Genomic DNA, 11,149 nt, shown 5'->3' on the forward strand with positions numbered 1-11,149 from the left:
TTAAATTTTCCATTGTTTATTTAATTCTTATTTTTGCTGTCACTGTTCATATAAATTCGTCTGCATCTTTCCTTCAGCAGGGGCGACACGCAACAACAAATCCACTTTCTCACCTCTTCAGTTAATGCTGAAGTCAGCACACTCCGGCTAAACTCACATTTTTCACTCCTATCAAACGCATCATGAAAATCAGATTTAAAAGACACGCCCCCTAATCCGCTCGTTCCCCAGCGCACGAGCTTGATTGGTCTGCCCTGAATCAAGCACGTGTTTAACCAGGCATTAAATATGCAATTTGGCCTGAACGTCAGTCTCTCTCTGCGCTTTACCGGTGGAACCAGAGGCCCTGCATTATCTCGTGTTTCTGTAGCAGACTGATATTACGCTTCTTCGACATCATGGTTGATCAGTTTGTTGGGACCTGGACTCTAACTGCCAGCGAGAACTTTGATGAATACATGAAAGCGATCGGTAGGTATCCTATGCACTTTGTTTAATTGTGAAATGAGGATGATGTGAAGCGTTTAAAGTCGAAAGGCAAAGATTGGAGACTCTGCAACATGTTAAGATATCTTCCAAGCAGATCACTTTAATTCATAGCATCATCAGCACATGCACGAGACATCTAACAGCATCTTGCTTAACCCTCCGTTGTGCTGAAGGCGTGGGCTTCGCCACCCGGCAAATGGGCAACCTGGCGAAGCCCAACCTGGTGATCACCGTGGACGATGCTGGGCTCATTTCAATGAAGGCTGAAACCACGTTCAAGACCACAGAGATCAAATTCAAGCTGAGCGAAGAATTCGACGAGACGACAGCCGACGGCCGAACGACCAAGGTGGGTTCATATTTTTGTGTCGGCCTCATTTGATTTTATGCACTCTTAAATTATCGCTTCTGACAGCCACACTTTTTTTTTTTTTTTTTTTTTTTTTTTTTTCGCAGACCATCATCACTCTTGAGAATGGCAAACTTGTGCAACAACAGACATGGGATGGAAAGAAAACGACACTAGAACGAGAGCTTCAAGATGGAAAAATGACAGCTGTGAGTAATTAATTGATTGAGCAACAATGCTTTTATGTAGTTTGGATGGTGTTTTCCTAACGTTAAGATGTTTGCATATTTCTTTTTTTTAAAAAAAAGAAGTGTATCCTTGGTTTATAATGTAAGATTTCTAATATTGAAACATTCTCAACAGAAATGTGTCATGGATGACGTGGTTGCAGTGAGGACCTATGCGAAAGAAGCTTAATTAACAAGTTGTTTAGACTGGCCCAATGTTTAATTACCAGACCCCGAATGCACCAAGCTATTGCCAATAAAGTCTGAACTGTGACACTTCAATCTGTGGAAGAGTTGTGCATTATTAGATCAGCAAAATGTTGTGTTTTTAGTTTGTCCTCTTTAATTGACCACATGGTCTTTATGAGAGATTAATTGCTAGCACATCTTTACTGGGGGGGGCCTGATGTCACGCTTTCCTGAAACTACTCTAATTGCCTTATAGCTAATCAACTGAGGTCCTGAATGTACTAGAACATTTTGTCTCAAATAAGACTGACTTTAATTTTCAAATGATACTCATGTGCTAATTTTTCTTAATGTAAATTGAGCCCCAATGCATGTTATGTCATAGGCATGTTGGGGTTGGTATTTCACGTTCAGATACAAAGGCCAGCTAACAAAAGGGAGGAAAAAAACCCTTAAGTCAGTCTTATAATCTTTAAAGCTTTTAGACATGGGGTGGGGGCTTAACAGAGGCTTTTTGTTCAAACAATGAAAAGCGACCTGTCTCATCAGAGCAGTCCTCATGACAAGGATGTTGACTGGGGAGGTGGGAAGGCCAAATCCCTGCTTGGGGTTGGAGTATAGTGACCTCTACTTTGAGCCAGGCCCCTCTTGTCTGGGATGCACAGATGTGGAGTTCAAGCAAGTGCACATAATTTGTGTTAATTAGGGTTCTTTGGGGCAGTAGGTTGAGGCCCAAATTCTCTAAAAGATTTCCAGGCTTTGGTAAACGATTGTGACCCCGGGTTGTGCTCGGGCAACAATGAGCGCCAACTAATGAAAAGCGCTCACAAACATTGTTAAAGTGCGGTTTGCACAAGTCTTTGGAACACAATCTATGAATGTTTGGATATATAAAACTTTTTTTTTTTTTTACTCTAAACTGAAATGGTTTTGTAGAAATTCACATGCTTGAGAGAATTTGCGGAAGACGTTCACTCCTCCCGAACTGGCTTACTCTTTAGATTTCTGAATACCCTATTGTTAGGATTAAGCTTACGCTGTAGTGTGGGTGAAGGCTTTAAGAAGCAGACCTCCTTTTAAATTAGTTTACCCCTTTAAACAATCTCAGCATGAGTTGTTTGACTTGGCTGCTTTGTTAAATGGCCCAGTGGCTATGCATTGAATAGATTTAAGGCAATGACACTGAATCTGTTTGTTAGAATTAATCATTTAATTTTACACATGAAAATAAATTGCCTAAAGTGGTCTCAAACTGCTTCAGTCTAACATACTCGCATGTGAAGCTGCAACCAGCAAATGTCTACATTAATAAGGTACTAAAATTGTTTTAAGAACAAGGCTGAAACGGTTTCCTGCATTACTTAATTTGAATTATTACATGTGTGTTTGAAGACAGCAAACGTCATTTTACGGCTGCATCCATCCCACAGAAAGGCTGACTCCTTGCGGTTGTGTCTTGGAATAACAGGTACCGATTGGACAGTACCATTATATTCTAACTGGGGGGAAGGGGGTCGCCTTTTGACGTGAAATGGACAATACAGGACAATAATTAAATATGTAGGAATATTACATTTATTTTAAATGAATATACTTCCTAACAATGAGATTTTCTTGATCATAACGTTGACTTTCCAGTTGTCTTCGTCCAGATGCAATGACCGAAATGACGTCGTGCATGACGCGACGCCATCATCAAACATGGCTGACGAAGAAAACACAAACATGGAAAAGAATAAACCTTTTGCAAACTCTGTAAAGCCACTGGTTGACGGGGTTACGCAAAGAATAGGCCACCAGAACAATGTCGAAGGCAAAAAAGACGCCGGTGAGAGCCGCTCCACTACGGAATACTGCGAGAAGCTGCAGGGGTGGATGTGGCAGTACTACACTGGATATGTCAACTGGCAAAGCTGGATGGCGGCGTCAGCCATGTCCTACCCGTATTATTTACAGTCAGACAGTGGGACGACAACGCTTGACATTCACTCCCAGAACTGGTATAACGGCCCCTTTGGGCTTCCGTTGTCGCCTTATCAAGCTGCGGTCACCTCCCGGTCGGGTGAAGCCGCAGGCGGGGCTGCAGTGGTCGCTCAGCAGCCGCAGGAGAATGGAAATGCACAGAGACCAGGTAAAAGCTGCTGGCTGTGCGTTGACCGACAGCTCTCCAGGTTGTCAAAAATGTGATGTTGCAGACAACCAAAGATACAATGCTACAAAGACTCCAGAGTCATCTTATTCTTAACATATAGTTGTATAATGTAGATGGAGGTCTGTGCCGTCACGTGTACAGGTGGACTCCAACTTCCGGTCTGCATTTATTATGTAGGCTACAGGTTACAATATGCACCCTGGTGTGTAAACATATGAGTTACAGGTACATATATTTGTACCATAAACCATACCAATCAACGTGAGAATAAGCATACAAAATGATGCTTTGGATTTGATCACATTATTGACCTGGCAGCACATATGAGAATAGGAAGGTTTTGCAATGGCATGTTTAACAATTACACACAGGTGTAATTTTGGGGTGTTTGGCAATATAGGTTTACCTGCTTGGCTGCTTTTCTCCTCTCCAGGCCGAGAGTATAGCATTCCTTCCCCTCTCCAAAGACTCCTGGCTGAGATGGTGGATTTCTTCATACTGTTTTTCATCAAAGCAACCATAATCATCAGTATTATGCATCTGAGTGGAATCAAGTGAGTTTCCTTCATTTCCTTAGTGGTGGTCTGTAACTGTAATTGAATAAAAAAAAACTCTCTTGATTGATACTTCACGGTGCTTTTCAGGGATGTTTCCAAGTTCGCCATGCATTTCATAGTGGAAGAAATAGATGAGGACACGTCAATGGAGGAGCTACAGAAAATGATGCTTGTTGCACTTGTGTACCGGGTATTGGTGTGTATTTATGAGGTGAGCACCCATATAAAGGTTTCCCCACATATTAATACAGGTAAGGTGAGACAACAAACAGTGGTCTCAACCTTAACTGTCAACTGTTTCTTTGTAAATTTTGGAAAGGCCCCCATTGCAGTTAAGTGACAGCTCCTACACCATTCTCCCTTCAGATTGTGTGCATTTGGGGAGCAGGAGGAGCCACTCCAGGGAAGTTTCTCGTTGGACTCAGAGTCGTTACGTGTGACTCATCGGTTCTGGTTCAACCTAACAGGGTGCTTGTTGTGCCAGCAACTAACGTCTCTCTGTCTGCGTGAGTAGATCATTTTCGGAAGTGTCTTAACGAGCGTGACCCAGTATCTCTCTCCTGTGTGTATTGTAACCACAGTCTCTGTTCTCCCTTTTATAGATCAACTGTCCGGGCCTTGAACAAGAACTTTTCAATCGCCTTCTTTTTCCCGGCCTTCATCACCCTTCTGTTCTTCCAGCACAACAGGACTGTGTATGATATGGTAGCTGGTACAATTGTTGTCAAGCGCTCCAGGATCAGATGACGCAGAAGAACCCAGATGAGAGTACTACTACAACAATACTAAGGAAGCACTGTGTGTGTCCGTGTGTGTTTTTTCTTTTCTTTTTTAAATGCCTGCAGAACTCAGACGTCAGCCTTTCGAGGTATCGTCCGAACACGGAGGAGCGTCGAGACGGTTGCAGACAGTTTGATACACATCAGTATGAACAATTTCAGTTCCCTACAACCTGGGTTGGGTTTGTTTCTGACACATACTGTATTTCTGCATGTATTCCTACATGCTACTTTCACAAACTGTTTCTGTGCCAAACTCATGCCTCCTTTGAAGACAGGAATGACGATGGTGTACGCCACCATTTCATTAACACAACATTTGCCTCTTTTTAAACACTAAACTTCCAGATTAAGGATAAAGTCCCGTATCACTCCGTATTGAAGTTGCTGATCATGTATTTATAAGAGTATACCTTCAGTATCTCTTTGTATTAAAATATTGTCTTAAGAATTGTACACTCAGACTTTTTTAAAATTTTGAGTTGTTGACCGTCATCACTGCAGGAGTGATGCCTCGTGAACAGCTGTTTCAGATGCTGGAATGCAAATGTATCAAAAGGAAATGTTAACCCGATCGCACCTGATCTTCCTTTTACTCGGACAGCATGTGTGTGACTTAAAAGTTAATATATGACACATTTTATGTGATTAACTTTTTTTTTTTTGCATTTAAGAAGATTAAATGAAACCACCACTATTGCGCTGCATGTTTGAGGTGTCCGTCTTTTAGCGGTTTGTCTGCTATTTGATAATTCTTCCAATGTTTTTGATACGAATTAAGTGGCTTCATGTTTAACTTTGGCTCCATTGACTCATGTGATTGGTGCAAATATCAGTTTATGTTAGGACTGCGGTTTTACTTTGTATGTCAGCACTTTATTAGGAAAAAAAATTCTTATGCCATAAAAAGTGTGCTAGTCAGAGAGACACAGATGGGTGGATAAATGAAGACACTTGATATGTGCAGAATCTTCCATACGGGGTGTGAAGGGTCGCTGAATAGTTCGATGAATCTCACTAAATCTCAATCATAAACCTTTGGGAGATTTTGGACTGACTTTTTGAGAACAATGCTGAAAACACCAAAGAAGCAAATACATTTTTTGAAAGGTCTCCACCAGAGTTATTGTATAATTCATTTAAAGGTGCATTGAAGCTGCTCTGGAAGCGTGTGGCGCCAACCGCTTAAGAGACTATATGATGGATCTTCATTTACTTTACCACCCGTTATGTTTTCCACAGTAAGTTTGTCCAAAACTCTACTTCCTCAGTAAAATCTTGTGAATATATTCCACTCCAATTTCTTTAAGAACGTCTAATATGTATGTTTTTTTTTTTTTAGTTAAATATATCCTCAAAAATAACCTTGTAACATAGTCATTGCAATCCATAAATACAGCATTTTTTAATTGATCATTTGCTCTGTTGTGAGAAGCTGAAATTGAATCATCACTTTCGTCTTAGTCACAGGAGTTTGGCTCCACCCAGTGTACGTTTGATGGTCATACAGACCACTCTGTTTGATACATCATGCTGAATAAGCCCACAGCACTGTGAACTGCATACAATATTTAAAACAAAAAAATCTGTCTTTGTGTGATCCTAAATTATCATCACACAAAGTAGATTACAGTCAACCGGTTGCCCATAAAACGAGTGATTCTATACTTCATTGAGGGACGGCCTGAATCAACTCAAGACATTTCTCTTTTCTGGCACGTCACCTATACTTGGAGAGGACTGTTGAAGCTCCAACTGTTGGCAAAGTGTTGACGTGGTGATTGTGTTAGGCCCACTAAGTGGCAGCTTCAGCTGACAGCCACAGATGGTACTCCCAGATTACAGAGCGCCCCCCCCCCCCCCACACACACACACACACTCACATTCTGCTGTCATGCACCATGCCATTACTGCAGGCGACGGAATAATATAACTTGTATTGTAAAGGGCTTTACCGAGGAACAGAAGAGTGTGAGCAGACACTACCCAGCACCATTACTGCACTGATGAGTGAGGAGTTGAAGCATGTTTATAATCTATTTTTGTGTCGACGTGATCTGGCTCGTGTCCAAAGGGAATGTGCAGGAAGAAGATTTTAGAAAAGCTCAAGGGAACAATTATCACTACAATTTATGACAGACCTTTGTGTGAAACTACCTAATGTTGCAATAGACCTCACAATCCTTGTAGTGAGTTAACAAACAGCATTCAGTTATTATTAAAACACTATAATCATTTATTTAAATCACAGTAAGATCATCCTTGTGTGGCTCTAATGATGGCAGTACTGACAATTGATTCCCTCTATTGCCATCGACTGTAAGAATGAATGTGAGGTCCATTAATCAAATGGTTTACGCCCTAGACTAAGGAGGTGAACTCAGACATAAATGAGTGAGAAGAGGTGAGTGTATTCAACTCTAAAACACTCTCTTTAATTCCCCATATTCTGTCATATTCTCATATTTTCGTTGTCTGTTGTTTGAAGCCATGCTTGTGTTGAGGAGGAATGCAAGGCCGCACGTCTCCCGCTGCTGCTATCTTTCGTCAGCAGAGTCGTACCAAAAATCAGCTGGATCCGGTTCATAATCAAAAAAAGTATGAATTACACTATCGATAGAAATATGTTTCATGAAGCAGAGCTCAAATGAATTCCTCCACACAGTCCAGCCAAGCTAGTTAGCTGTCCAGAGGTCCCAAGTGATCTAATTCTTCTTCTGTGAAACAATGTCCCTTGTTTGTCCAAAAGTTTCAAATGTCCAGTACCAGCTCAGTGATAGGTTGAAATCCAATAGTCTCCTCCTGGCTTCAGACACGATAGTCCGTCCCCCTCACTGACCACTTCCTGTTGACGGTGTCTCTGCATGCTCAGCTTATCACCTCATATGATCATCTTCTGAAAAGCCTCACTCAAATCCCTCTCTGTCCCTTATGGCTCAAAACATTCAGTGACTATTCTTTTTAGTTTAATACATTCAATGATTATGCTTTTATAGTTCAACACTTCTATAAGTAAATATATTGTAAACATATAATACACTCCATCAGTAAATATATTGTGACATTTAATATATTGTGACATTTAATATCCACCACTAGGGGTGCCATTAATCACACTGAGAATGCTTCTAAACTTTAATTCCTCACACTTGACAGCTCTAGTCCCTTGCTGCCACATGGCGTGCCATATGGCATTGAGTTGGTGAGGTGTCCAGCCTGAGTTCCTGGCTGCCACCCTTTCTGGCTCTTTTAACAAGGGAGTCATCTACAGGCAGCGTGAAGGGCTCACAGCTTTCTCTGACAGCCATGTGTCTGTGTGTGAACAGGGCCATGTAGGGCAGAGGGGTAAGGAAAACAGTCTGGGCTCCAGTGGACCAAAATATTCTCAGTGAATGATACAGGGTGCTGTCCTTAAAGTCATTATTCATCATTATAAGTACTAAAATGGCAGCTGACACACAGACACACGTACACACAGCAGGCTCCAGGTTTTTATTGCAGTCGTGGAAAGGTGCTGTGAACTGTGAGCTGCACAGTGTTGTTGTTGCTTCCAGTGTGTCGGTGCCTGATGGTATTCCTCTCAAGTGGAGTCAGTAATTACAGGCTGTCTGGGTTCTGCCTGAGTGGAGAGGGATGTTGATGAAGAGGAGACCTGTTGACTGGGGAGGGATGCGAACGCCTGCTCCAACGCTAGAGATGCCACGGGGGACAAACATGTAGAAATGGGCACATTTGTACACATTTTAAATTTGTGTTATGCTTATGCAGACTTTTGGGACTAAATGCCATTTACATGCATTGATGATGTTGTTTGATAGTTTTTATTTATAAGGGACTGTACTAGTATTGTGTAAAAGGGTTGTGTGTTTTTTATTTTTGCTGAGGAAAGTATTCAGATTTCTTTTGGAATCCAGATTTAGATTTTCTTCACTTGAGCGGCGGCCTGTACCAGGTTCAGTATAAGTCACTTTAGAGTAGACGGTGGTAATAACTGTTGGGATGCACTGTTCTCTGTTTGCCATATATTCTAATGTGAAATGTGATGAATGTTGTGAAAAGTGTTGTCCCATTCACATATTAGAGTTAGAAATAGGACACTGGTTACAATGTTCACAATGTTATGTTATTTTTAGATAATAGGGAGGAGTGTGTTGTAGTTCTAAATCAAGGGGAAAAGTTTCACAAAGCTGGGGAGGGCCTCGCTTTTTGAAAAAAGTCCTCACCCTAATTACATTCATGCAGTCCCTAAGCCAATTTGTAGGCATCACATCTGCACTGTACTATTCGGGATGTACTCCCATTTACATTGCCGATAAATTATGAATGAACTCATTTCTAGGAAAGTGAATTAATAAGATTGAGTGCGATACAAATACACTTTTTTTCCAGAGTAGTATACGCTGCCTGTGCTGGAGTTCATTTTGTCCGGTATAAAAATAGATGTGAATATGAGGTGAGTACAAATTCAAGATGAGTGATGCAGAAGTAAAAAGAGAGACTGTGAGTGTGTATGCATGATGAGGGTATAGCATTCATACCACTTTCTATGACATAACATTAGGTTTCTGGGTGTTTGTGTTTTTGAATCAGTAGATTTCTGCAGAAGGAGAAGAAGAGCTTGAGTTGTCAAGACAACCATGGAGGCTGCATTGGTTACTGCAGAGACGTTCAGCTTTTTCTCTCCTCCTCAACAAATGTTGCTTTTAAGGTAGTACAGTATCTGATGTGCATTTGATGCATTGATATGTTTGAAGAGAGACTGAGGGGTAGAAATTGGCCTAAAAGATGTTTTCCCTCTGGTATCATCTTGAAAGCTGTTTGGCAAATTCTTGACAGTCTTCGTCATGTCAAGAGAGACTGTGCCGTAGTTCCACTACTTCACAAATGATTTGGACTAAATCATTTGCTGCATGCAATTGCCAACTGCATTATTTACAATACAATCAACACAACACTCTCAAGACCTTTAAATAAGACTGGGAAACAGGCAGCAAAGGAATAAAAGCCATCCCAACATTTTGCCTGATGTAGCAATATATATACAGTATATGTTTTTTATCATCAATGCTTTAGTCATTCAGACTGTACTTTCCCACAAAGTCAAAATACAGCAGCCAATGTATTTTGGACTTTTAGTTATATGTATTATGGTATAGAATAGAAATTCTTGGGGGGAAATAAATCTAATTAGCAAGAGCTAGAAAACAGAGATAAAAACCAAAATGCAGTGACCGTTCTCCAGTTATATGAGGCTAGCTGGTGAAATAATCCAAACTAAAGCCAATTTACCTGCTTTTTCCTCTAAGTTTTTTGAGGCTATGACATCATAGTATCTAAGTTTGTTATATAGATAAGGCAGTAATTAAATGTAAAAAAGTATCAGCAGATAAACTAGTCCTGGTAAACGCTATCTTGACTAGCTTAGCTTAGCAGAGTAGTATTTCTTTTTGTACATAGTGTTTTCGTGGTGCCTTTTAGATTGTCCAATCGAGAGTGCAGTATCTAAATCTTTTTTTTCTTTTGATTTAATGTAAAGTCTGTGACAATGATTAATAATCAACCTAAATGGCATAAGATTAAGGTTTTACAACATATATAGCCCATTTGTCACACAGTTGGCTTTAAACTCCACACTCTGTTTTTCTCAACTTCACAGTTTCTTGTTGCTCTCCGCCTTTGTAATGCAAAGCCTACTGTTGGCAGGTACTGTTGGCCACACTGATATGATTATGTGGCTCTCTGGCAGTGCTTGTTTTTCATACATATAAATATAAATGAAATACAATTGAGGCAACAAGACATTTGCTTTCCTTTAAATGTGATATTTTGAGATATATTATCTATCTTCAAAATAAAATACTGACGTTTACAGGTATATGGTGTTGTATACGAAGGCGATGTTTAATTGAATATTGAAATAAGACACATAATCCAAGCTGGGAGAACTAGTGTTGATGTTCTCTACTTAATTGTTATAAATGAGTGGGCTATATCGTTTATTTTATTGTCTCAACTGAAGGTAAGGCTGAAGGCTGCTGTGTGAACCTGGTATTGAACCTGCACACTGCACGAGGCTTTCTCTGAGGTCACTGAGGTCATTTCAGTGGCTTTTGGGTTCCTAAAATGAATATCCAAATCAGGAAATAATGAAAGAAACAGCATGGACTCATGTTGATTATTTTTAACTTGTACTTTATATTGACATACATGTTATAACATGCAATGGATATTATCATTAACAGAGTTCTCTTGATTCATTTCTTTTTCCGTTAAACTACCCAACAAATACACGATGGAGATATTTGGGAAAACTTAAAATCAGCTAAAACTTTTCACAGTTTTGTCACACCATTTGGTGTTTTTCTGATTGATATGGTTCATAGTTTGAACAAACTCTACTGACTTCC

At 40.3% G+C, this 11,149-nt stretch overlaps 2 protein-coding genes across 2 annotated transcripts; both read left to right on the top strand.

Annotated features, from left to right (window-relative positions):
- The first annotated feature begins 312 nt into the window (after positions 1–312).
- fabp4b (fatty acid binding protein 4b) lies at positions 313–1,347 on the top strand. The gene is made up of 4 exons (XM_031853140.1): positions 313–471; positions 663–838; positions 946–1,047; positions 1,202–1,347. The coding sequence occupies exons 1-4, from the start codon at positions 399–401 to the stop codon at positions 1,253–1,255; spliced, it is 405 nt and encodes a 134-aa protein (XP_031709000.1). The 5' UTR covers positions 313–398; the 3' UTR covers positions 1,256–1,347.
- Positions 1,348–2,942: 1,595 nt separating this feature from the next.
- Positions 2,943–6,031, top strand: LOC116386776 (protein FAM8A1-like). Its single transcript, XM_031853290.1, has 5 exons — positions 2,943–3,385; positions 3,840–3,960; positions 4,051–4,174; positions 4,330–4,469; positions 4,566–6,031. Exons 1-5 carry the CDS (start codon positions 2,956–2,958, stop codon positions 4,708–4,710), a joined length of 960 nt encoding a protein of 319 aa, XP_031709150.1. The 5' UTR covers positions 2,943–2,955; the 3' UTR covers positions 4,711–6,031.
- The last annotated feature ends 5,118 nt before the right edge of the window (positions 6,032–11,149 follow it).

The sequence above is a fragment of the Anarrhichthys ocellatus genome, unplaced genomic scaffold (assembly GCF_004355925.1).
Source record: "Anarrhichthys ocellatus isolate YVR2014 unplaced genomic scaffold, GSC_Weel_1.0 scaffold13, whole genome shotgun sequence".
Lineage (NCBI taxonomy): Eukaryota > Metazoa > Chordata > Actinopteri > Perciformes > Anarhichadidae > Anarrhichthys > Anarrhichthys ocellatus.

Excerpts from the sequence above, each read along its gene's own strand:
- fabp4b (XM_031853140.1), top strand. The coding sequence starts at position 399 with ATGGTTGATCAGTTTGTTGGGACCTGGACTCTAACTGCCAGCGAGAAC. Across the intron at positions 472-662 it reads TGAATACATGAAAGCGATCG|GCGTGGGCTTCGCCACCCGG; the intron begins GTAGGTATCCTA and ends GTTGTGCTGAAG. Across the intron at positions 1,048-1,201 it reads AAGATGGAAAAATGACAGCT|AAATGTGTCATGGATGACGT; the intron begins GTGAGTAATTAA and ends CATTCTCAACAG.
- LOC116386776 (XM_031853290.1), top strand. The coding sequence starts at position 2,956 with ATGGCTGACGAAGAAAACACAAACATGGAAAAGAATAAACCTTTTGCA. Across the intron at positions 3,386-3,839 it reads TGGAAATGCACAGAGACCAG|GCCGAGAGTATAGCATTCCT; the intron begins GTAAAAGCTGCT and ends TCTCCTCTCCAG. Across the intron at positions 4,175-4,329 it reads TATTGGTGTGTATTTATGAG|ATTGTGTGCATTTGGGGAGC; the intron begins GTGAGCACCCAT and ends TTCTCCCTTCAG.